This window comes from Bufo gargarizans, chromosome 8, assembly GCF_014858855.1.
Source record: "Bufo gargarizans isolate SCDJY-AF-19 chromosome 8, ASM1485885v1, whole genome shotgun sequence".
Lineage (NCBI taxonomy): Eukaryota > Metazoa > Chordata > Amphibia > Anura > Bufonidae > Bufo > Bufo gargarizans.
The window spans coordinates 188,224,614-188,246,133 of NC_058087.1; the positions used below are offsets into that span (position 1 = coordinate 188,224,614).

At 45.2% G+C, this 21,520-nt stretch overlaps 1 protein-coding gene across 1 annotated transcript in view; it reads right to left on the reverse strand.

The window, feature by feature from the left end:
- Positions 1 to 6,933: 6,933 nt before the first annotated feature.
- LOC122944442 (cytochrome P450 2K1-like) overlaps positions 6,934 to 21,520 on the reverse strand; it is a 44,373-nt gene continuing 29,786 nt past the window's right edge. Inside the window, exon 9 of the mRNA XM_044302715.1 lies at positions 6,934 to 7,268. Within this exon, the coding sequence (XP_044158650.1) occupies positions 7,084 to 7,268 (185 nt within the window). The 3' untranslated portion in view covers positions 6,934 to 7,083. The remainder of the gene's footprint in view (positions 7,269 to 21,520) is intronic.

The following is a 21,520-nucleotide window of genomic DNA, read 5'->3' on the forward strand; positions in this document are numbered from 1 at the left end:
ATGCCGTGCAGCCAATCTCTTAGATCTTCTGAAACCTGTCACGTTAGAGACCATGACAGTACCCCTCCTTCTAAGGGTGGCCTCTTGACACCCAGGAATGACCTTATCTGGATGAGCCCTGTGAAAGGCTTTCACCAGCCAACTAGCAGTAATGTCGGCCGCTGGAACCCACATCCTCTCCTCTGGTCTGTAACTCTTCCAGTGAACGAGATACTGGAGGGATCTACGGAGAATTCGGGAGTCAACTATCCTTGCTATCTGAAATTCCAAATTACCGTCAACCATGTCAGGAGCAGGAGGCAAGGAGGTCTGTTCAACAGTTTCGACATATCTCTTCAACAACGACTTATGGAACACATTATGAATCTTCAAAGCCTGAGGAAGTTAAAGACGAAAGGCTACTGGGTTAAGAATGGCAGTGATCTTGTATGGACCAATGAACCTTGGGCCCAACTTCCAAGAAGGTACTTTCAAATTAATGTTTCTTGTGGACAGCCACACAAAATCACCCACTCTCAGGTCTGGACCATTCATACGTCTCTTGTTAGTCATACTTGTTGCCCATATTTTTCAGATTATTTAGAATTTTCCGCCAAATAGATGACAAAGAAGAGGAAAATTGTTCCTCTTCAGGATTACCCAAAAAAGTGCCAAATTGCGGGTGGAACCCATATGCTCCAAATAATAGCGACTTATCAGTGGACTACTGTCTACAGTTATTTATGGCAAACTCAGCTAAAGACAAAAATGAAGACCACTCCTCCTGATTCTCCAAGACAAAACAACTCAAATAAGTCTCCAGATTCTGATTAGTGCATTCAGTCTGTCCGCTTGACTGAGGGTGAAAGGCCAAAGAGAAGGGCAATTGTACCCCCAGACGAGTACAGAACACCTTCCAGAATTTGGAAACAAACTGAGTTCCCCTATCAGACACCACATCAGAAGGAATACCATGTAATTTTTTGATGTTGTCCACAAAAACTTGTGCAAGAGTTTTAGCATTAGGTAGACCTGGCAATGCTATAAAGTGTGCCATTTTACTAAAGCGATCAACAACCACCAGATTCACAGTTTTTCCTGAAGAATTCAGCAAATCTGTAATAAAATCCATGGATAAATGAGTCCAAGGTCAGGACGGGGTGGGCAACGGATGTAAAGATCAGGAAGACAAAGTATGTGTCACCTTAGGACAAGCACAAGTACCACAAGCTGACACATAGTCCTCAACACACTTATGCAACCCTGCCCACCAGAATCTACGAGAGATGAGATTGACGGTGAATCTGCTCCCGGAATGACCTGTGAGAACTGTACAGTGATGTTCCTTGAACACCTTTGGACGTAAATCAGTAGAAGCAAACAACTTCCCTGGAGGGCAAAAATCCGGTCCATCTCCCTGGGCCTCCAACACCTCTACCTCAAGGTCAGGGTATAGGGCGGAGGCGGATATTACCCCTTCAGACAATATTGGCCCGGATCTTCCGAATCTCCCCCCCCCCCTTCCCCAGGAAAGCTATGCGACAAAGCACCAGCCTTAACATTCTTAAACCCAGGGCGATAGGTGACAATGAAATTAAATCTGGCAAAAAACAATGACCATCTGACATGCCTTGTGTTCAGTAGCCTAGCCGACTCCAGGTAAGCCAGATTTTTGTGATCAGTGAGCACAGTAATAGGATGAATTTATCCTTCCAACCAATGACGTCATTCCTCAAAAGCCAATTAAATGGCCAGCAATTCTCTATTACCCACGTCATAATTCCTCTCTGCCGCCGAGAGTTTCTTAGAGAAGAATGTACATGGGCGCCTGTAATTTTCTCACTTAACCACACAACAGCTAATACTTTTTTGTGCCACTAATACATGCAAAAAAGGGCTTTAGAACATAAAAGTAACCGCTAAATGGTAAGTATATATTTTTTTTCCTCTTATACACTCCACAAAAGGCTTTAGAACATATAACTGCACCGCTAAACGACTCCTCCTGAGTACGCAGAACGTCGAAACGTACGTCAAGGAGATCACACACCTATCCTGACCCTTACTGGTATGAATTTCATTTTGTCCTTGGTTTTCTTTCTGGGAATATTTTTTACTTAACTTTGTTATCCCGATTGCCAATTAGAAATAGGGGAGCCTTTAACTTAACGCTGGGTTATTGTATAGTGAGTGTTAATCCTCACCAGGCCCAATGTATAATTGGTTTTTAGAGCCCCCACCTCCTACCACGGCATTTACCATTGACTGTTTCTCCTTGTAAGAGGTATATTTATTAAGTATAGGTGTTGTAATTTATTGGATACATCCACTATAAGGCTTTGTCATTATTATTATATGTAATGTGTAATATGTGTGGAATTATGTTTATACTGTGACTTTTTGAATAAAGATTATACATTTTTAAATTTAAGGGACGTGTAGTACTCATTTAGTGAGGTTGATAACGGCAAATATATTTATCTTTTTTCCTCTTATACACGCCACAAAAGGCTTTAGAACATATAACTGCACTGCTGAATGGCAAATATTTTTTTCTTTTGCTACTAATAAACGACAAAAAGGGCTTTAGAACATATAACTGCACTGCTGAACGGCAAATTTTTTTTTTTTGTGTTCCACTAATACACAACAAAAAGGGGTGTAATGTTCGCACTTTACTACACAACGCCTAATAAGTCCTTTTTTCCCACTAATACAAGCCAAAAAATGCTTTGGAACATATAACTGCACTGCACAACGGCAAATAAGACATGCAAATATTTCCTTGTAATAAACCCTGTTAATGGCTGTATCAAACAGCACTTGCAGGCCAATAATAAGAACGGTTTGCTGGAATTACAGAGCTGTACAATGGCAATTTGGATCCCCAGTCAGTGCAGCAAGGTGTAATAGGATTGCTCCTATTACCCAGGCTGTAACCTCTCCTACTGAACCCTGTTCTACATAAATGCTGTGGAATGATTTTTTAGCACAGTAAAGTCTTTCCTTGCACTGTCCCTATCGCCTACTGATGTCTCTCCCTGCACTAAGTACACAGCAAAATGGCAGATTCCAAGATGGTTGAGGCTATTTATAGGGCTGTGACATCACAGGGCTGATTGGCTGCTGATTGTCTGCATGCATGGCATTACGGGTGATCCCACATTCCCAGAGTTCTTTTTTCCATGTTCTCACACATGCAGCAGCCATTTTAGGAAAAAAATTGATTTATTACCACAAAGTGTGAGGAAATTCGGATATGGTGTGAATCAAATTTTTCTTGAAATTCGGATCGAATTCCACTTCGTCAACTTCGATTCACTCATCTCTAATGAAGAGTCACAATAGTGGCCCCAGAATAGAGTGGGAAGGGTGACAACAGCATGGAGAGTCCCAATAGTGGCCCTGGAACAGAGTGGGGAGGGGAGAGCAACAGCAGTGACAGTAACAGAATAAGTTGGTGGCAGATCATAGTAGGAGCAGGTGGCAGCAAAGGCAGCAGGCAAGTGGTATCAGGTGGGTGGAACCATCAGAATAGTCGGAGCAGCACGTGGGCAAAAGTAATGGGTCATTTGACACAATTAGAGATGAGCGAATTGAAGTTGACAAAGTGAAATTCAATCCGAATTTCAGGAACAATTTGATTTGCACCGAAGACGAATTTCCTAGCGCTTCGTGGTAACGACTCGCCATTTTTTCCTAAAATGGCTGCTGCACGTCTGAGGACATGGAAAAAGGAACTCTGGTAAGGCAGCATCACCCTTAATGCCATGCATGCAGCCAATCAGCAGCCAGCCAGCCCTGTGATGTCACAGCCCTATAAATAGCGTCAGCCATCTTATATTTTGCCATTTACCAGTGAACTTAGTGCAGGGAGAGACGTCAGCAGGCGCTGGGGACAGTGTTAGAAAAAACTTTGTTGTGCTGAAAAAGCAATGTACAAGTGAAGAGAAATATTACTCAAGGAGTAGGGAAAGGATAGGGAGGAATCATTCCACAGCATTTATGTAGAACAGGGTTCAGTAGTGGAGGTTACAGCCTTGCTTAAACACCTTGCTGCACTTGGTTAAACACCTTGCTGCACTGACTGGTGCTCCAAATTGCAATTATACAGCTCTGTAATTCCAGCAAATCGTTCTTATTAGGGTGCAAGTGCTGTTTGAAACAGACATTAAAAGGGTTTATTGCAAGGAAATATTTATACTTCTTATTTGCCCTTGTGGGTGCAGTTATATGTTCTAAAGCATTTTTTGGCTTGTATTAGTGGGAAAAAAGGGCTTATTAGGCGTTGTGTGGTGAAGTGCTAAAATTACAGCCCTTTTTGTCTTTTATTAGTGGCAAAATATATTTGCTGGTCAGCGGTGCAGTTATATGTTCTAAAGCCTTTTTTGGCGTGTATTAGCAGAAAAAGAAAAAATATATTGGCCGTTCAGCGGTGCAGTTATATGTTTTAAAGCTATTTTTGAAGTGTAATAGTGGCAAAACAAAAATATATTTACCGTTCAGCGATGTAGTTATATGTTCTAAAGCCATTTTTGCAGTGTATTAGTGGCAAAACAAAAATAAATTTGCCGGTCACTGGGTCAGCGGTGCAGTTATATGTTTTAAAGCCTTTTGTGGCGTGTATAAGAAGAAAAAGAAAAAATATATTTGCCGGTCAGCGGTGCAATTATATTTTTTAAGCCATTTTTGCCGTGTAATAGTGGCAAAACAAAAATATATTTGCCATTCAGCGGTGCAGTTATATGTTGTACAACCATTTGTGCTGTGTATTAGTGGCAAAACAAAATTATATTTGCCGTTCAACTGTGTAGTTATATTTGTTAAAGCCTTTTGTGGCGTGTATTAGCAGTAAAAGAAAAAATATATTTGCTGTTCAGCGGTTTAGTAATATGTTCTAATGGAAAAATAAAAATATATATGTTCTAAAAGTTATATGTTATAAACCACTTTTGTGGAGTGTATAAAAGGAAAAAAGAAAAATATATTTGCCATTTAGAGGTGCAGTTTTATGTTCTAAAGCCCTTTTTTTTGTGTATTAGTGGCCCAAAAAAAGTATTTGCCGTTGTGCAGTAAAGTGAGAAAATTACAGCCCTTTCTGGCATGTATTAGTGGAAAAAAAAATGGGCTTATTAGTCGTTGTGTGGTGAAGTGAGAAAATTACAGACTTTTTTTGGATGTTTTAATTTCCTTTTTATTTATTTATTTGATCTAACAGTATGTCAGACGGAGAAGTGCCAGGCCCTGCACAGGGGAGTGGCAGAGGCCAGCCAACATGTGGAGGAGACATCCTCCGCTTCCTCGGCTAGACGGGCAAGTAGTGATGAGGAGAGTGACGTGGGAGCTGTTGTTGCGAGCTTTGAGGCTCCTGACCCAGAGACGGTTGAGGAGGACATTAGTGACGTGCAGACAGTACTCAATGATGATGAAGTAGCTGATCACACTTGGGAGCCAGATGACGAAGGGGTTTCATCATCGGGAGAAGAGAGTGGCAGCTTGCCCATGAGGCAGCGGCAGAGCCAGCAAGTCGCTAGTGTGGCCGGGAGTCAGCAGGGTTGCATCAGTGGGAAGTCAGTAGCCAAACGTGCCAGGGGTAGACCAGCTGATTTACAGGAGCCTACCTGCCCAGAAAGTAGTGGTGCACGGGTTCACATAAGCAGCTGCGGTGTGGCAGTTTTTAATAAGCCGCCGGAGGAGGTGAACATGGCCATATGTAGAATCTGTGGGCAGAATGTGAAGCATGGCCAGAGTGCCAATATTGGCACCACGACCCTGCGGCAACATATGCAGCATCACCGTAAAGTGGCCTAGGAGAACCGTGGCTCCGATGTGGTGGTCCAGCCTGCCGCAGCAACCACTGTATCACCCACAGACACGCACCCGGTTTCAGGCAGTCAAGGCTCCACCACCTCAGCCGAAGGGAGCTGTCTGTCCTTCCTATCATCTGCTGGTCCTGATGTTCCTGCTCCTCCTCCTTCCAGTCAGTCATTCTGTCAGCAATCAATCGACAAAGTGATTGCCAAGAGACAACAGTATGCATGCATCCAACGGCGCAGAAGCTGAACCTGCTCCTGGCCAAGTTGCTGGTGCTGCAGTCCCTCCCTTTCCAAGTGGTGGACTCTGCACTTTTCAGAGAACTGATGGCTTGTGTCGAGCCAAGGCGGAAAGTCCCAAGCTGTCATTTGTTTGCCAAAAAGGCAGTACCAGCCCTGCACAAATATGTAGAACAGAAGGTGGGCCAGTCCTTGAGCCTGTCGGTGTCTGCCAAAGTGCACGGCAGCGATAAGGTGTGGAGCTGTAACTACGGTCAAGGACAATATATGTCCTACTGTGTTTCAGGCAAAACAAGATTTAGGGTCTTTTTACATGGGCAGATCTGCTGTCTGTAAGTGTAGATGGCTGATTACAGGAACAAAATTAAATCTATAAAACGGGCTTTCTCTGACTCAGAAGTCTCCTCATAGCCACCTCCATACTGTACCTGTAGGTGAAAGTTTGTTATATACTTACCATACTGTGGAATGAGACAGAGTGTTTTCTACCCCTGGTGAGTGTGCAGATGAGGTGGATACAGGAGCTTGTACATACGTCAGGGAGAGGAATAGTTCTAACTCTGTCCACAGTGCAAATGACATCCTTTCCATAGCCCATGTTTGTTAAAGCTGCTCTTAATCAGACAAACTATGAAAATATCAGTACAGCATACGTAATATATATGACACATCAAGGAAGAAGGTCCTCTTGGGTAGGGCAAAACCTTTGTGCTTTGGTCCCAAAGGCGTTGTCTGAGAGCTGGAGTATATGGGGGCCATCTTAGTTGATCAAGAATGATATCCACATCTCTATCATGTTGGAAACCTGGAAAAGGAGGTCATCTCAACAGAAGCTGGATTTTAAGAAAATAAACATCACATGATTAGGTTCCTGGTTGGTCGATCCAGACAACTTCAGAAGTAAGCGTAAAACAGACTTTATTCTACAGGTGTGTCATGTGTAATTAAGATGGCTTTTCAATACAGAAATACTTTTCACAGAAAACCCCTTATAAACATAATCAACACCAACGTTAGCCTCTGTGTTGTTAATTGTGTCCAAAATACACTACTAGTTCAGTTTGGCACATGTCATATATTTTGTAGGGGTTAATGTGAATCCAACATCGGGCTTGAGAGTTAAATCTTCCCTGGAAACTCCTGGTGGTGGAAAGAAAGTAAATGCTTGAAGAAGTCCAGTGAAAAACAGGAAAAGTTCCATTCTGGCCAAGCTTTCTCCAGCACAAGCTCTTCTTCCTGTAGAAAAAGAATAAATGTGTAAAGAATTAATGGTGCCGAAACTATACTTTATTAACAGAGTATTACAACAATGCTGCCAATTCCAGGACCAGCTCCTGAAGAAGGTAGGCATAGTGACTACACTTCCTTTTCTCCAGATATGGCTCAGCCATTTGGGCTTGGCAAAACTGAACATCTCTCCAGTGGTGATGCTTATCTTCAAGTGTAGGGTTGCTTGAGGGTATGAGCTTACAGCATTTGAGGACATGTGTGTCATTGGGAACTTAAATATTGGTAACAAGTTAAGGAATATCAAGGGATCCACTTGAAGGTGAGCATGTATCCTGGAAACTCAGTGTAATGGGGATATCAACTCTGACTTAGTTGGGGTATTTAGACACAGGTAGCAAACTTTTACACTGAGACAGATACTCCAGACTCTGAGCCATATATTTTAGGCAATGATACATTGCTGAATAATGTTAAAGGGGTTGTCCGGCCATATATATTGATGACCTATAGTCACGATAGTTTATCAATATCACCCCGCCAATCAACTGTTTGAAGAGGAGTCGGCGCTCCATGCGAGCTATGCATCTCTATAGGACTATGGCCCAAAGTTTGTAAAGTAAAGGGGAGGTTGTAACTAGTATTGATCTAGAATATACTTTGATTCAAACTTCAGAAAAAATTTGACTCACCACAAAGCTGAATTTCCTTGCGCTCAATTTTCTTTGACATAGCAGTAAAAACAAACAAAAAAAAAACATTCTCACCTCATCCATTTGCCCACGAAAATGCCATTGTGGCCATCTTGATTGAAGATACGGTACCACACAAAGAGATCAGTGATGACGCCACTGCCCCCGTTTGACGTTGTGACGTCATGTCACATCTCGAGATTTCGCATGGTGTCTTCAATCAAGATGGTCACTATGGACTCTACGCGACCCAATAGATAAAATTTGTATATATTTTTTATTTCTTACTCTGATTAACCAGCCTCAGATGCCACAATCAGTGATGAACAAGGCATCTGTGGGGTTCAATGACAGCGAGCGGCATGATCACCGTTACTCATCATTGCACCCGCTACATACAAAGAAATGTGGTTTGTGACAAACTAATTCGCTACTAATCAAACTTCTTAGTAAAAGTCGGTGAAGCAGCCATGTTGAATTTTTCATAACTTCGCTCATCTCTAGTTATAACATCAGCAACACAAATTGAAGATATTATTTCCTGTTTGATTATAGTCACCCGCTCAGTAAAATGTTACGGCCTACTTTAGTCCTGTAAAATATCTCCATAGAAGAGCTGGATAGTACTAAACATGGCGTCAGTCATGTGACCTTTCATGTGACCCTCACAAGTATCATGTGACCTGGCTTTCAGTTAACTAACCAGGTATCTAACAAGTGAAAAAAAGTGTACTGATGAGCAGAACCTGAACACTATATACAGTATTACTGCTGCAGCTTTATTAACAACATGACAACAGAAAAAGCAGCCATTTTACAACATCACCTAGAGACAGACCTTAATATAAATGCACACAGTGATGTTGTTCCTGTAATAACTACAATAAACTTCATTATTTCATCACTAGTCCTATTTAATTTTCATGTAGATGAGTCCTCTGTGTTGACCCAGGACATGTATGCCATGTGTTGTTAGAAATTACATGATGTGTAGGGTGTCATACGTGTGAAGGAAATCATATACACTCCATCTTGTCTGCCATATTCTCATGCGCCATTATTCCTATGCTGATGCTTGCATTTTTACATAATCTCTTGGACAAGATATACAAACTCAAGGCCAAATGTTTGTCTCCACTTTCGTGAGTTTCACAGCTTTTTGGCCTAGAGCAGTGGTGTACATAGAGATATAAGGGTCCTATAGCAAGGATCAAACTAGGCCCTCCAGAGAGGACAGAAGGGTTTCTGCCTAAACTCCTTTCAATGACCCTTGGCCCATTTTTTCCACTGCTTCGTTTGCTAAAAGTTATTCTTTTAGAAGTTAGAGTCCTGACCAAGTTTTCACCACCACTAAAAGAGGGGATGATCCCAACTGGGCTCCCTCTTGCCCTGGGCCCCATAACAGTCACATGGTTTGCCTCTAAGGTAGTTACACTGGCCTAGAGCCATTTTGATATGCTGTCTGTAAATATATATATATATACACTCTTGCTGAAATATAGGTTGGAGTCGTTTGTGGAGAACCTCCCTGTGTCTCTGTGATGATCTTCCTGAGATGCTGGACTTAACTCTTGATTTGATGCTATCTGCACATTGGTAGAGCAGAAGTTGCTCACAGAAAACTTTGCCCCGGAACAGGGACTGAACTGCACATGAGATGACTCGTATCGATGAGGATCGCTCACCAGGAAGAACAGACCCTCCTAAGCAGCTGCAAGGTAATATAAGGATGAGAATCCCTGGATGAAAATTCCTGAATGATGAGGGATTCCAGTAGGTTTGACTTCTTGTACATGGCAAGAAAAGGCTGTCCCCCTTAAGGAGTGTGTGAAAAAAATAACCAGTGGGATTCTGGGGATGTGGTAAAGGATTTGGAAATTGATAAGGGAACCTTCCACAAAGTAGAGTACCGAAAGGGGCTTTATCCCGAATACACCATAGACATATCACGTGGCGCATGAGTGAATGAAACTATTGTTGAGGCTGCCATAGACTTTAGCATGTGGTCAGGGTGGTCTGTGGAAACATCCTGACTAGGTGTACCAGAAGGACTGTTGTCCGAGGTATGAGGACCATAAGAATGCCTGGGAGGCCAGTTGTTTTCTTAGTACTTGGGGTGTAAGTTGCCTTGTGAGCCAGGCCAAAGTCCTGTGATTGGACCGAGGCAGACCATGGGAAACTCACAGAGTAAGTCAGGTTATCTAAAGAGAACAGAGAGAGTAGGATAGGACACTCTAAGAAGGATGTGATAAACTTTTTTAAAAAAGCTAACATGCAAGGATGGATGTCTGGATTTTGAAAATTGAGGAGAGAATGTAGGAGGTAGCTTGTAGATGAAGGGCGAAAACACACTACAGAAAAGTGGAAGTGTTTGTTAGAGTAGGTTGTGCAGTTGGTTTCAGTTAGTTTTTTGTTTGGCTGTGATTGAAGCTCCGATGGGAAAAGCAAAAAGGATGTCCAATGCTGACATTCCCTTGAACTAGAAGAGAGCACAGAGAGCAGCGCACATAGGTAGACCTGTAAGGAGGAATAAGTTAAAGCTTCTACTTAGAGAGGCTCATCTTATGGCGTTGTACTAGGAGCACAATGTCCAATACAGCATGTAGGTTATTATATCGCCGGCGCTACCACACATATTACTTCAAGCATGGGATTGCTGGATATGGTGCAGTAATAGGACAAACGAGATCAGTGGCGGAATCAGGCAGGACAGCAGGAGTAGATTGATTTTCTTTATTAACTCTTATGAGTGACATATTTTGGGGTCAGACAGGCCCCTTCATCAGACCAAAGAGTGGGTCACATTGACAGGTAACATTTGACATTTAAAGCAAAAAAATGCAGGGAAATGTGTGTGGGTGGAGGAGGGGGGGGGGCAAATTTACAACTTTCATTGATAAAAATTGCAAAGGACTTCAATTGATGAGTACTTAAAGTTGACACATAAATTGACAGATATAACACCAATAAAATTATAAATATGTTAGTGGTGAGACAGTTATACCATTATATAGATGACCTGATTTTTATCTGGAAAGGGGACAAGCATCTCTAGAACCCTTCCACATTACACTCAATTGCAACAACTTCAGTGAAAAAGTCCAGGTTCAGATCCAGGTACCCAAACTCGCAAAGTTTGGTACACTCATCTCTAATCACAAACTATTCCAAATCCCACCATAATGTGCGCAACATCCTCAAAAAACACTTGCACGTCCTACTAGCAGATCCACACCTGGAAAAGATTCTACCAAAACAGCCCTGTATCACCTTTAGGAGAGCCCCCACCATCAAGAGCGTTCTTTCTCCTAGCCGGCTAAAACAACATAAACCAGCTACCAACAACAATCTGCCTCTAATATGTAATCCAGGTAGTTTCAAATGTGGGATGACCAGATGTCTTTGCTGCAGTATCATTAAACATCGCAACCAATCCCTCTCCTCCACCACCTACGGCACGACTTTCCAGATAAAATATCACCTCAACAGATTGCGTAGTCTATCTCATCCAGTGTGGGTGCAGCCTACATACCCTTATTCCTGTTATAACTTTCGTGAACAACTTAAGCCCTTACATTCAGTCAAATTTTATAGATTTTTATTTAATTCATTATGGTACTCATTTTACATAAGTTTTTTTTTTTTATATATCTTTACTTTTTCATTGAAACACCTAATATATCTTTTATACACCTTTTATGCAGAGCTTTGATACCATCTAGTGGACTTTTCCATGTACGGCACATCGCCCAGTGCGTAACAGGATTTTATGTGACTAATAATTTTAACCCTATCTTACAATTAACAGATTTATGATTTTATTGGTGTTATTTGTTATACCTGCCAGTTTTTATGTCTAATTTAAGTACAAACCGGATTCCAAAAAAGTTGGGACACTATACAAATCGTGAATAAAAACTGAATGCAATGATGTGGAGGTGCCAACTTCTAATATTTTATTCAGAATAGAACATAAATCACGGAACAAAAGTTTAAACTGAGAAAATTTACCATTTTAAGGGAAAAATATGTTGAATCAGAATTTCATGGTGTCAACAAATCCCCAAAAAGTTGGGACAAGGCCATTTTCACCACTGTGTGGCATCTCCCCTTCTTCTTACAACACTCAACAGATGTCTGGGGACCGAGGAGACCAGTTTCTCAAGTTTAGAAATAGGAATGCTCTCCCATTCTTGTCTAATACAGGCCTCTAACTGTTCAATCGTCTTGGGCCTTCTTTGTTGCACCTTCCTCTTTATGATGCGCCAAATGTTCTCTCTAGGTGAAAGATCTGGACTGCAGACTGGCCATTTCAGTACCCGGATCCTTCTCCTACGCAGCCATGATGTTGTGATTGATGCAGAATGTGGTCTGGCATTATCTTGTTGAAAAATGCAGGGTCTTCCCTGAAAGAGATGACGTGTGGATGGGAGCATATGTTGTTCTAGAACCTGAATATATTTTTCTGCATTGATGGTGCCTTTCCAGACATGCAAGCTGCCCATGCCACACGCACTCATGCAACCCCATACCATCAGAGATGCAGGCTTCTGAACTGAGCGTTGATAACAACTTGGGTTGTCCTTGTCCTCTTTGGTCCGGATGACATGGCGTCCCAGATTTCCAAAAAGAACTTTGAATCGTGACTCATCTGACCACAGAACAGTCTTCCATTTTGCCACACTCCATTTTAAATGATCCCTGGCCCAGTGAAAACACCTGAGCTTGTGGATCTTGCTTATAAATGTAGGGATGAGCGAACTCGAACTGTATAGTTCGGGTTCGTACCGAATTTTGGGGTGTCCGTGACACGGACCCGAACCCGGACATTTTCGTAAAAGTCCGGGTTCGGGTTCGGTGTTCGTCGCTTTCTTCGCGCTTTTGTGACGCTTTCTTGGCGCTTTTTGAAAGGCTGCAAAGCAGCCAATCAACAAGCGTCATACTACTTGCCCCAAGAGGCCGTCACAGCCATGCCTACTATTGGCATGGCTGTGATTGGCCAGAGCACCATGTGACCCAGCCTCTATTTAAGCTGGAGTCACATAGCGCCGCCCGTCACTCTGCTCTGATTAGCGTAGGGAGAGGTTGCGGCTGCGACAGTAGGGCGAGATTAGGCAGATTAACTCCTCCAAAGGACTTGATTAACTGATCGATCTGCAGCTGTGGATCATTGAGCTGCTGATCCTCAATTGCTCACTGTTTTTAGGCTGCCCAGACCGTTTGTCAGTCACATTTTTCTGGGGTGATCGGCGGCCATTTTGTGTCTTGTGGTGCGCCAGCACAAGCTGCGACCAAGTGCATTTAACCCTCAATGGTGTGGTTGTTTTTTGGCTAAAGCCTACATCAGGGTGAAGCTGTCACACCAAGTGCATTTAACCAGCAATAGTCTGTTCATTTTTTGGCCATATACAAAATCAGGGGCAAGCTGCGCCTGTCACCAAGTGCATTTAACCCTCAATGGTGTGGTTGTTTTTTGGCTAAAGCCTACATCAGGGTGAAGCTGTCACACCAAGTGCATTTAACCAGCAATAGTCTGTTCATTTTTTGGCCATATACAAAATCAGGGGCAAGCTGCGCCTGTCACCAAGTGCATTTAACCCTCAATGGTGTGGTTGTTTTTTGGCTAAAGCCTACATCAGGGTGAAGCTGTCACACCAAGTGCATTTAACCAGCAATAGTCTGTTCATTTTTTGGCCATATACAAAATCAGGGGCAAGCTGCGCCTGTCACCAAGTGCATTTAACCCTCAATGGTGTGGTTGTTTTTTGGCTAAAGCCTACATCAGGGTGAAGCTGTCACACCAAGTGCATTTAACCAGCAATAGTCTGTTCATTTTTTGGCCATATACAAAATCAGGGGCAAGCTGCGCCTGTCACCAAGTGCATTTAACCCTCAATGGTGTGGTTGTTTTCTGGCTAAAGCCTACATCAGGGTGAAGCTGTCACACCAAGTGCATTTAACCAGCAATAGTCTGTTTATTTTTTGGCCATATACTACATCAGGGGCAAGCTGCGCCCGTCACCAAGTGCATTTAACCCTCAGTAGTGTGGTTGGTCAAGCTGTGACACCAAGTGCATTTAACCAGCAATAGTCTGTTCATTTTTTGGCCATATACTACATCAGGGGCAAGCTGCGCCCGTCACCAAGTGCATTTAACCAGCAATAGTGTGGTTATTTTTTGGCCATATCCCAGTCTAATTCTGTCACTAAATCCATACCGGTCACCCAGCGCCTAAATACTAGGCCTCAAATTTATATCCCGCTAAATCTCTCGTTACCGCTGTCCTGTTGTAGCTGGGAAAGTTATTTAGTGTCCGTCAAAGCACATTTTTTGTTCTGGGTTGAAGTACAATTCCCAATTTAGCAATTTCATAATTTAGTGGTTTCTGCTATATCAGAGCTATTTGAAATCTATCCCTAAAAGGGTATATAATATTCAAGGTGCACATTGGGTCATTCAGAATAACTTCACACACACGCTTCTGTGCATTTCCAAGTCTAATTCTGTCACTAAACCCATACCTGTCACCCAGCGCCTAAATACTAGGCCTCAAATTTATATCCTGCTAAATCTCTCGTTACCGCTGTCCTGTTGTAGCTGGGAAAGTTATTTAGTGTCCGTCAAAGCACATTTTTTGTTCTGGGTTGAAGTACAATTCCCAATTTAGCAATTTCATAATTTAGTGGTTTCTGCTATATCAGAGCTATTTGAAATCTATCCCTAAAAGGGTATATAATATTCAAGGTGCACATTGGGTCATTCAGAATAACTTCACACACACCCGCTACTGTGTATTTCCAAGTCTAATTCTGTCACTAAACCCATACCTGTCACCCAGCGCCTAAATACTAGGCCTCAAATTTATATCCCGCTAAATCTCTCGTTACCGCTGTCCTGTTGTAGCTGGGAAAGTTATTTAGTGTCCGTCAAAGCACATTTTTTGTTCTGGGTTGAAGTACAATTCCCAATTTAGCAATTTCATAATTTAGTGGTTTCTGCTATATCAGAGCTATTTGAAATCTATCCCTAAAAGGGTATATAATATTCAAGGTGCACATTGGGTCATTCAGAATAACTTCACACACACCCGCTACTGTGTATTTTCAAGTCTAATTCTGTCACTAAACCCATACCTGTCACCCAGCGCCTAAATACTAGGCCTCAAATTTATATCCCGCTGAATTTGAATACAATACATTGGGCCAAATAATATATTTGTTGTTGTGGTGAACCATAACAATGAGAAAAACATCTAGTAAGGGACGCGGACGTGGACATGGTCGTGGTGGTGTTAGTGGACCCTCTGGTGCTGGGAGAGGACGTGGCCGTTCTGCCACATCCACACGTCCTAGTGTACCAACTACCTCAGGTCCCAGTAGCCGCCAGAATTTACAGCGATATATGGTGGGGCCCAATGCCGTTCTAAGGATGGTAAGGCCTGAGCAGGTACAGGCATTAGTCAATTGGGTGGCCGACAGTGGATCCAGCACGTTCACATTATCTCCCACCCAGTCTTCTGCAGAAAGCGCACAGATGGCGCCTGAAAACCAACCCCATCAGTCTGTCACATCACCCCCATGCATACCAGGGAAACTGTCTCAGCCTCAAGTTATGCAGCAGTCTCTTATGCTGTTTGAAGACTCCGCTGGCAGGGTTTCCCAAGGGCATCCACCTAGCCCTTCCCCAGCGGTGAAAGACATAGAATGCACTGACGCACAACCACTTATGTTTCCTGATGATGAGGACATGGGAATACCACCTCAGCATGTCTCTGATGATGACGAAACACAGGTGCCAACTGCTGCGTCTTTCTGCAGTGTGCAGACTGAACAGGAGGTCAGGGATCAAGACTGGGTGGAAGACGATGCAGGGGACGATGAGGTCCTAGACCCCACATGGAATGAAGGTCGTGCCACTGACTTTCACAGTTCGGAGGAAGAGGCAGTGGTGAGACCGAGCCAACAGCGTAGCAAAAGAGGGAGCAGTGGGCAAAAGCAGAACACCCGCCGCCAAGAGACTCCGCCTGCTACTGACCGCCGCCATCTGGGACCGAGCACCCCAAAGGCAGCTTCAAGGAGTTCCCTGGCATGGCACTTCTTCAAACAATGTGCTGACGACAAGACCCGAGTGGTTTGCACGCTGTGCCATCAGAGCCTGAAGCGAGGCATTAACGTTCTGAACCTGAGCACAACCTGCATGACCAGGCACCTGCATGCAAAGCATGAACTGCAGTGGAGTAAACACCTTAAAACCAAGGAAGTCACTCAGGCTCCCCCTGCTACCTCTTCTGCTGCTGCCGCCTCGGCCTATTCTGCTGCTGCCGCCTCGGCCTCTTCCTCCGCCTCTGGAGGAACGTTGGCACCTGCCGCCCAGCAAACAGGGGATGTACCACCAACACCACCACCACCACCTCCGTCACCAAGCGTCTCAACCATGTCACACGCCAGCGTTCAGCTCTCCATCTCACAAACATTTGATAGAAAGCGTAAATTCCCACCTAGCCACCCTCGATCCCTGGCCCTGAATGCCAGCATTTCTAAACTACTGGCCTATGAAATGCTGTCATTTAGGCTGGTGGACACAGACAGCTTCAAACAGCTCATGTCGCTTGCTGTCCCACAGTATGTTGTTCCCAGCCGGCACTACTTCTCCAAGAGAGCCGTGCCTTCCCTGCACAACCAAGTATCCGATAAAATCAAGTGTGCACTGCGCAACGCCATCTGTGGCAAGGTCCACCTAACCACAGATACGTGGACCAGTAAGCACGGCCAGGGACGCTATATCTCCCTAACTGCACACTGGGTAAATGTAGTGGCAGCTGGGCCCCAGGCGGAGAGCTGTTTGGCGCACGTCCTTCCGCCGCCAAGGATCGCAGGGCAACATTCTTTGCCTCCTGTTGCCACCTCCTCCTTCTCGGCTTCCTCCTCCTCTTCTTCCACCTGCTCATCCAGTCAGCCACACACCTTCACCACCAACTTCAGCACAGCCCGGGGTAAACGTCAGCAGGCCATTCTGAAACTCATATGTTTGGGGGACAGGCCCCACACCGCACAGGAGTTGTGGCGGGGTATTGAACAACAGACCGACGAGTGGTTGCTGCCGGTGAGCCTCAAGCCCGGCCTGGTGGTGTGTGATAATGGGCGAAATCTCGTTGCAGCTCTGGGACTAGCCAATTTGACGCACATCCCTTGCTTGGCGCATGTGCTGAATTTGGTGGTGCAGAAGTTCATTCACAACTACCCCGACATGTCAGAGCTGCTGCATAAAGTGCGGGCCGTCTGTTCGCGCTTCCGGCGTTCACATCCTGCTGCTGCTCGCCTGTCTGCGCTACAGCGTAACTTCGGCCTTCCCGCTCACCGCCTCATATGCGACGTGCCCACCAGGTGGAACTCCACCTTGCACATGCTGGACAGACTGTGCGAGCAGCAGCAGGCCATAGTGGAGTTTCAGCTGCAGCACGCACGGGTCAGTCGCACTACAGAACAGCACCACTTCACCACCAATGACTGGGCCTCCATGCGAGACCTGTGTGCCCTGTTGCGCTGTTTCGAGTACTCCACCAACATGGCCAGTGGCGATGACACCGTTATCAGCGTTACAATACCACTTCTATGTCTCCTTGAGAAAACACTTAGGGCGATGATGGAAGAGGAGGTGGCCCAGGAGGAGGAGGAGGAGGAGGAGGAAGAGGGGTCATTTTTAGCACTTTCAGGCCAGTCTCTTCGAAGTGACTCAGAGGGAGGTTTTTGGCAACAGCAGAGGCCAGGTACAAATGTGGCCAGCCAGGGCCCACTACTGGAGGACGAGGAGGACGAGGATGAGGAGGAGGTGGAGGAGGATGAGGATGAAGCATGGTCACAGCGGGGTGGCACCCAACGCAGCTCGGGTCCATCACTGGTGCGTGGCTGGGGGGAAAGGCAGGACGATGACGATACGCCTCCCACAGAGGACAGCTTGTCCTTATCCCTGGGCAGCCTGGCACACATGAGCGACTACATGCTGCAGTGCCTGCGCAACGACAGCAGAGTTGCCCACATTTTAACCTGTGCGGACTACTGGGTTGCCACCCTGCTGGATCCACGCTACAAAGACAATGTGCCCACCTTACTTCCTGCACTGGAGCGTGATAGGAAGATGCGCGAGTACAAGCGCACGTTGGTAGACGCGCTACTGAGAGCATTCCCAAATGTCACAGGGGAACAAGTGGAAGCCCAAGGCCAAGGCAGAGGAGGAGCAAGAGGTCGCCAAGGCAGCTGTGTCACGGCCAGCTCCTCTGAGAGCAGGGTTAGCATGGCAGAGATGTGGAAAACTTTTGTCAACACGCCACAGCTAACTGCACCACCACCTGATACGCAACGTGTTAGCAGGAGGCAACATTTCACTAACATGGTGGAACAGTACGTGTGCACACCCCTCCACGTACTGACTGATGGTTCGGCCCCATTCAACTTCTGGGTCTCTAAATTGTCCACGTGGCCAGAGCTAGCCTTTTATGCCTTGGAGGTGCTGGCCTGCCCGGCAGCCAGCGTTTTGTCTGAACGTGTATTCAGCACGGCAGGGGGCGTCATTACAGACAAACGCAGCCGCCTGTCTACAGCCAATGTGGACAAGCTGACGTTCATAAAAATGAACCAGGCATGGATCCCACAGGACCTGTCCGTCCCTTGTCAAGATTAGACATTAACTACCTCCCCATAACCATATATTATTGGACTCCAGGGCACTTCCTCATTCAATCCTATTTTTATTTTCATTTTACCATTATATTGCGATGCTACCCAAAGTTGAATGAACCTCTCCTCTGCCTGTGTGCTAGGCCTAAATATATGCCAATGGACTGTTGCAGTGGTGGCTGACATGAAGCCTGATTCTCTGCTATGACATGCAGACTAATTCTCTGCTGACATGAAGCCAGATTGTCTGTTACGGGACCTCTCTCCTCTGCCTGGGTGCTGGGCCTAAATTTATGACAATGGACTGTTGCAGTGGTGGCTGACGTGAAGCCTCATTCTCTGCTATGACATGCAGACTGATTCTCTGCTGTCATGAAGCCAGATTGTCTGTTACGGGACCTCTCTGCTCTGCCTGTGTGCTAGGCCTAAATATATGCCAATGGACTGTTGCAGTGGTGGGTGACGTGAAGCCTGATTCTCTGCTATGATATGAAGACTGATTCTCTGCTGACATGAAGCCAGATTGTCTGTTACGGGACCTTTCTCCTCTGCCTGGGTTCTGGGCCTAAATTTATGAAAATTGACTCTTACAGTGGTGGGTGACATGAAGCCTGATTCTCTGCTATGATATGAAGACTGATTCTCTGCTGACATGAAGCCAGATTGTCTGTTACGGGACCTTTCTCCTCTGCCTGGGTTCTGGGCCTAAATTTATGAAAATTGACTCTTACAGTGGTGGGTGACGTGAAGCCTGATTCTCTGCTATGATATGAAGACTGATTCTCTGCTGACATGAAGCCAGATTCTCTGTTACGGGACCTCTCTCCTCTGCCTGGGTGCTGGGCCTAAATTTATGACAATGGACTGTTGCAGTGGTGGCTGACGTGAAGCCTGATTCTCTGCTATGACATGCAGACTGATTCTCTGCTGTCATGAAGCCAGATTGTCTGTTACGGGACCTCTCTGCTCTGCCTGTGTGCTAGGCCTAAATATATGCCAATGGACTGTTGCAGTGGTGGGTGACGTGAAGCCTCATTCTCTGCTATGATATGAAGACTGATTCTCTGCTGACATGAAGCCAGATTGTCTGTTACGGGACCTTTCTCCTCTGCCTGGGTTCTGGGCCTAAATTTATGAAAATTGACTCTTACAGTGGTGGGTGACGTGAAGCCTGATTCTCTGCTATGATATGAAGACTGATTCTCTGCTGACATGAAGCCAGATTGTCTGTTACGGGACCTTTCTCCTCTGCCTGGGTTCTGGGCCTAAATTTATGAAAATTGACTCTTACAGTGGTGGGTGACGTGAAGCCTGATTCTCTGCTATGATATGAAGACTGATTCTCTGCTGACATGAAGCCAGATTCTCTGTTACGGGACCTCTCTCCTCTGCCTGGGTGCTGGGCCTAAATTTATGACAATGGACTGTTGCAGTGGTGGCTGACGTGAAGCCTGATTCTCTGCTATGACATGCAGACTGATTCTCTGCTGTCATGAAGCCAGATTGTCTGTTACGGGACCTCTCTCCTCTGCCTGTGTGTGTGCTAGGCCTAAATATATGCCAATGGACTGTTGCAGTGGTGGGTGACGTGAAGCCTGATTCTCTGCTATGATATGAAGACTGATTCTCTGCTGACATGAAGCCAGATTGTCTGTTACGGGACCTTTCTCCTCTGCCTGGGTTCTGGGCCTAAATTTATGAAAATTGACTCTTACAGTGGTGGGTGACGTGAAGCCTGATTCTCTGCTATGACATGCAGACTGATTCTCTGCTGACATGAAGCCAGATCCTCTGTTACGGGACCTCTCTCCTCTGCCTGTGTGTGTGCTGGGCATAAATATATGCCAATGGACTGTTGCAGTGGTGGCTGACGTGAAGCCTCATTCTCTGCTATGACATGCAGACTGATTCTCTGCTGACATGAAGCCAGATTCTCTGTTACGGGACCTCTCTCCTCTGCCTGTGTGTGTGCTGGGCCTAAATATATGCCAATGGACTGTTGCAGTGGTGGCTGACGTGAAGCCTCATTCTCTGCTATGACATGCAGACTAATTCTCTGCTGACATGAAGCCAGATTCTCTGTTACGGGACCTCTCTCCTCTGCCTGTGTGTGTGCTGGGCCTAAATATATGCCAATGGACTGTTGCAGTGGTGGCTGACGTGAAGCCTCATTCTCTGCTATGACATGCAGACTAATTCTCTGCTGACATGAAGACAGATTCTCTGTTACGGGACCTCCCTCCTCTGCCTGGGTGCTGGGCCTAAATATATGCCAATGGACTGTTGCAGTGGTGGCTGACGTGAAGCCTCATTCTCTGCTATGACATGCAGACTGATTCTCTGCTGACATGAAGCCAGATTGTCTGTTACGGGACCTCTCTTCTCTGCCTGGGTGCTGGGCCTAAATATATGCCAATGGACTGTTGCAGTGGTGGCTGACGTGAAGCCTCATTCTCTGCTATGACATGCAGACTAATTCTCTGCTGACATGAAGACAGATTCTCTGTTACGGGACCTCTCTCCTCTGCCTGGGTGCCGGGGCCTAAATATCTGAGAATGGACTGTTCCAGTGGTGGGTGACGGGAAGCCAGATTCTCTGCTATGGAACCTCTCTCCAATTGATTTTGGTTAATTTTTATTTATTTAATTTTTATTTTAATTCATTTCCCTATCCACATTTGTTTGCAGGGGATTTACCTACATGTTGCTGCCTTTTGCAGCCCTCTAGCTCTTTCCTGGGCTGTTTTACAGCCTTTTTAGTGCCGAAAAGTTCGGGTCCCCATTGACTTCAATGGGGTTCGGGTTCGGGACGAAGTTCGGATCGGGTTCGGATCCCGAACCCGAACATTTCCGGGATGTTCGGCCGAACTTCTCGAACCCGAACATCCAGGTGTT